Source organism: Carassius auratus, chromosome 27, assembly GCF_003368295.1.
Source record: "Carassius auratus strain Wakin chromosome 27, ASM336829v1, whole genome shotgun sequence".
Taxonomy (NCBI): domain Eukaryota; kingdom Metazoa; phylum Chordata; class Actinopteri; order Cypriniformes; family Cyprinidae; genus Carassius; species Carassius auratus.
The window spans coordinates 26,412,590-26,418,275 of record NC_039269.1 but is presented as its reverse complement, the minus strand read 5'-3'; the positions used below and the strand labels follow the sequence as shown (position 1 = coordinate 26,418,275).

General features: G+C 32.2%; 1 protein-coding gene across 1 annotated transcript; it reads right to left on the bottom strand.

Annotated features, from left to right (window-relative positions):
- Window positions 1-2,614: 2,614 nt before the first annotated feature.
- On the bottom strand, window positions 2,615-4,809 carry LOC113046062 (leptin receptor gene-related protein-like). Its single transcript, XM_026206900.1, has 4 exons — window positions 4,712-4,809; window positions 4,101-4,176; window positions 3,836-4,019; window positions 2,615-3,072 (listed from the first exon to the last, which is right to left on the bottom strand). The coding sequence occupies exons 1-4, from the start codon at window positions 4,728-4,730 to the stop codon at window positions 2,956-2,958; spliced, it is 396 nt and encodes a 131-aa protein (XP_026062685.1). The 5' UTR covers window positions 4,731-4,809; the 3' UTR covers window positions 2,615-2,955.
- Between the last annotated feature and the right edge of the window lie 877 nt (window positions 4,810-5,686).

Here is a 5,686-nt window from a genome sequence, read left to right as displayed (position 1 = left end):
TGCCAAGTATTGAGAAGTCTAGCTATTTAAAAGTTTATCTAATGAAGTCCACTTTTAAAAGCAATATTCATTGTGTAAAATGAAAATTTAATGTATGCACTGATTTACTCTTTTCTAGTTACAATCCACTGGGACTGAACTTTCAAGATTAAAAAAAGGATGCAAAAAAATAAGAATATGTTTATAAAAATGGTAAACGTGACAAGAACCAGTTTATATAACTACGTACTGTATAAATAAAGAAATGTGTATTAGTATGCATATGTATTTTGTGTATATTCATTATTTAGTGGTCTCTGCATGCAATTACAAAATTACTTACTAGAATATATCTGAATGACAAAGTCTGTGTAATGCGCTTATGTATTTTGTGGGAATATTTAGTATTTTGGGACATCATGTGTCTTGTTTCCATGCAATTACAATCTACTGGGACTGAAGCTTTCACGATTAAAAAAAGAGATGCAAAGGCATCATAAAATTATTAAATGTTGGTTGAAATAACTACTGTAAAAATTTTTGCAGTTTAAATACAGAAAAAATGAGGCCAAAAACTAATTTGACAAATTATGTTTTATGCACATGTATTTAGTAACAATATTCGATATTAAGTGATGTCATGCAGTGTCTCTTTTCCATGCAACCAGGACTGAAGCTTTCAAGATTAAAAAGGGATGCAAAAGCTTCATAAAATGATCCTAAAGATAGTCAACATGAATAATACTGATTTAAATAACTACTGTATTATTTAGTTTCAAAGTAACACAGGCCAAAAATAAACCTAAAATCAGAGGCCAAAATTACTTACATTAATACATAGAGAATATATGAATAAAGGAACATGAAGCTTAAAACAAGAAAGAAAACTTTTTCTTGCCAAAATGTCTAAATGTATTTTATTTGTCTCGTTTGCCAAACAAATCCCAAAGTGAATGAATTCCATTTATGGCCCAAATATAATCAAAATTATTATCAAAAACCATTATGAAAACCATTTGCTGAATAGAGATTCTGAAGACCAAGACCTCAATAAATAAACATCTGAGATGCTGAAGGTGTTCACCTGACCTTGACAGACCACACAGCTGCAACATTCCAGAAAAAAACCTTACGGCTTGCTTTCTCATACCCATCATATTCAAGCTTCAGTGATTTCTCAGTTCCTTTGCACACACTCCTACAATATCTGCCACCTCCAGATCCAAAAATATTTGCCTCCTTTCTGGTATGTAACATGTTTGCTCTCTGCATTGGCATCCTGTGTGTGCAGCAAACATGGGAAGTAAACCAGATGTAGATTCAAATCTGTCACTGTGCTGTCACTCACATGCATTATATTTCAGTGTAAACGTCTTTCAAATGGACCTTATGTATGGTAGTTACACTCAATGAACAGTAGTGTGCACTGCTGACATCAACAGGAGCCATTGCTATGATTTAAAGTCACATTGGTCAAGAAGAGTGCAATTTTAAACAGAAACTGGGATGTCGCTGAAAAAGACAAACTTATGACAAGACGAAAAATGAAAAATTCAAGTGTTTTTTTATTCATATAATCAAAACAAGATCACAAAGGTATATCAAAAACATCCCTTATACAAGTGATTCTATGTAAAGTCAGTTTAACCTATGAAGAAACAAAACGGGAAGAAAAAATGATAACCTTTTATAAACTATTAATAACAACAGAAGTAGTCCGAAACTGTCAATCATTAAACTTGAACACTCTTGTCTTTCAGGTGAATCTGGATCTCAGACACTCTTGCTATACAGCCTACAATATATTAAATTACATAATCATAGTGTTTCATAAGCTATGATGTGCAATTATATGTCAGTTTCTGGAATTTCATGAATCATATGCTGTTCCAATAAAAAAGTAACTATAATAAGCATTCTATATTCACTGAAAGGCTGTTTATGATTGTATTCTGCACACATTTAAAACTTTTCATCCTGTTTCTACAAACCCACATGGAACCGATATAACAAGGAATGAAGGAACAGAACAGCAAGAAGATGTTTGCTTTGGTATTGTGGCATTGGAAAAACAAAGACAAAAACACTTCATAGCCTGCCGTGGTGTTTGCAGACACAAAGCATTGCTTAGGTGGCATTGTTTTTTAATTCATATAATTCAAGTGCAAATGATGATCGTTCATAATTAAATTGGGATAATTAAGCACTAACAATTCAAACTGCTAAAAAAGGAAAGAGAAAATGTTCATTCAATGCTTAACTTTCTGTATTATTACTTTCTAAATCGTAATGATGGTTTAATTGGCTTGCATAAAAGATTTCTAGCTCCTACTAAAATTAATTATTTGAGCATGAATCTCACAAAAACAGTGTTCTGTATGTGCATGTGTAAAAGAAAATGCCTAGTTTTAGGATTTTTAAAATATTATTATTATTGCCAACCTCTTGTGTAATACCGCAAAATAAAAATTAAAAAATAAATTTGTTTTTAATATATCAAATAATAAATAATTTTAGCATTTTGTTGACAAAACCAACAAACACATCTGTTGATGAGAGAAATCTAAATTTTAAACTTAAATCTTAATACAAAAAAAAATCTAAATTATTTACGCAAATCATAATTGCTTGTTTTTTCTTTTTTTTCTTTTGATTTGAGTAAATATGAACCAAAATTTACTAGACAGGTTTTGTGAGTTTTTCCCTTTTTGCTGTTCAAACAAGTTTAAATGCAATATTCCTATAAATGCAACTTTTATAATTACTATTTTTAAGCACATTATTGTAAACACAGGGCCATGCATATGTAATGCAAATGAAAAGGCAGAAGCAGAGCACCAAAGCAGCCATAACCGAGAGGAAAACAAAGCAATGGACACAGTCTCTGTCAAGGCCTGGGTTAATCAGCATCGCCATGGCAAGCTATTTAAAGTTTTATAGTATATAATGTAGTTATGGTCTTCTTCCGGATAGGTTTTACCACTGCTCCCAGCTAAAGTCATCTCCACCTCCGAATATCAGGAAAAACCCCAGAATGGTCAGAAAAATGACAGAATTGCCTGCCATTACCAGGCCACAAGCGCCCCACTGGATCTGCAGAGGAAGTCAGCCATTAGTTTCATTCATGATGACAGTTCATTCAGTGTACTGTCGGCTTTGTCATTTTAGAAAGTATATTCTGTCTGTATATGCTTTGAAATCATTTTGAGGACACTGTGAGCACTAAATGAAACAAAAATATAATCAATGCCATCAGAGTGAAGGTTTCTCCTCTTGTACAAAACAGAATTCGGTTATAACCTCTAATCTATTATTATTATTTGAGCTGCATGGGTCATATTTTACCTGGAAATCTAATTAAACAAGCAAGAAATAATAATTTAAAGAACGGAAGACAGACTATTTTCAGAAACCAGTAAGGTGTCTGTATTTTATTCTACCATAATTTTCAATAATGCAGAAACATCCACATTCTCATCAGTTATTATATTTGATTAAATTTTCTTTATAAAAACTAAAATGAATACTACTTGACATGAAATGTTACCTGAAATCATATACAGCATAAAAAACATTGTAATTTAGTGAGTTTTTTATTATATAACTATATAGACATTTATTAAAATATATATTGCAAAAAAAATAAAATGACTTAAATAAATTCAGAAAATATTAAAATAAAACTGTTTCAAAGGATTACTCAACTTGCTATATTAATAATAAATTAACTATAATCGCATCTCTAAAATGTATAAAAGGTATGAAAAAGTATTAATTGATTTAACATTTTGAGTGAACTATTCACTTTTTAGCATAAAGATAAAGAAGCAGGACATAAAGCATATTCTGTACTCACCACGGATTTTCGTGCAAGCACGATGGGTAGCCCATATGCTGACACCACAATTCCAGAGGTTAAAAAATATGCAAGCTCCCTGCATGCATTGCTTGACTCAGTGTCGTCCGCATGCCGTCTTGCTATTAAATTTGGGATAGGTGACAGGATGTAGAAGAACAGGACAAACATTGGCCAGTACACTCTGTGAGGAAAGAAGCAGATACAGGTTATCTTCAATAACTGCACTCCAGATCCTTACAGAAGACAAAAAACATAGACCTACCCAAAATGTTCCAGTGCACATCCCAAAAGGAGAAAAGTCAGTCCAAGTGCACCACTGAAGGATAACGCAACAAGAGCTGAAAAGCAATCATTCAGATTATTCAATCATTCAAGGGTCTGAGCGCTGAAACATTAGGTGTGTTTGTATCGCCCCCCTGCGGTCACAGCTAGCAACTGCAGGAGTGACGTACTTAGTAAACCACAAATACATAAATTCCGTGATTTGTCATCTCTAAGATCATTTCACAATTTGATTATCATTGGTTAAATACTGAATACGACCGTAAAAAGGCCTGCAGCACAACAGTATAACTAAAGTAAACCTCAGTAAAACTTAAACCGGAGTTGACAACATATTATTTACCATCGCCACATGACACTTAATAGACGTTAACTAACCAATCTGCACTATCTGCAGTTATATTAGACTTAGACCTTTTACGTAGCAGTCTGTAGTTATGAAACTTCAACAAAGTATACAAGACTTAGGTTTCTATCGACAGCAGAAGCACTCGTTAAAGCATCGGCGTGCTCTGTTTAAAGTGTTGTAAAGTGTTATTAAGTGTTATAAAGTGTTGCACTGATCAGAACAAGAGTTATCTTTATCTTTACCTTTTATTCCTGCCATCATTCACAAGCGCCTTTTGTTTACTGTCTTTGTGCTAAATGTTTCTGGACTGACTTCCTATTTCCTTAAACTACCAAATTACTCATGCACCCTTAAAGGAGCAGTCTTACAAAAACTTACAGATTTTATTATTATTATTATTATTACTACTGAGAATTTACTGATCTTATTATTATTATTATTATTAAGTTTGTGAACTTTATAATATAAACTATTTATTTGATATATATTTATACGCGAGTGTGTATGTCTTGTATCTCTTCTTGTTGTTTCTTGATAAGATATTGTATGTTACTGATTTTTGGCTATAAAAAATAATCTAATGATCTCCAGAAAAACAAACATATAAATAATTGTTGTTTTTATTATTATTAGCCTAATAGTAGCCTAGTAGTTTAAGTCGGTTCGGTCTCTGTCTGTAACTGTTATTAGTTAATGCATTAACTAACAATGAACAATACATTTGTTACAGTATTTATTTATCTTTGATAATGTACTGTTTTGATTTGGACTGTTTTATTGTTAAAACATGTTAGCTCAGGTCCGTTAAATGACATTACCAGATAAAACTTTGGATTTGAATATTAAAAACTGTTGAAATTAACATGAACTAGATAAAAAAAAAAAACTTTTTATTTTATAGGCTGTCTGTCTGTCTGTCTAATAACAATGAATATTATATTAGCCTAGTTCATCTTAAAATAGCCTGAAAAGCAATCAAATTTATTGTGCAACTTTATATTGGGTGGAAAATCAACAAAACGACAATATTCGAGAATAGAAAATCCCACAGTGTGGACATTTGAACGCGCTTTCATTAAGGCCACTTCCCGTAAACACACCGGAGGTTTCGCTGGAAAATGATGCAGAGTCTTTCTCAAGAGGACTGTCTCATGACTTATGTTACAGTCAATGACAGAAACTCGACTGAATTAAGGGTTAAATAGAGGTGACGTCAA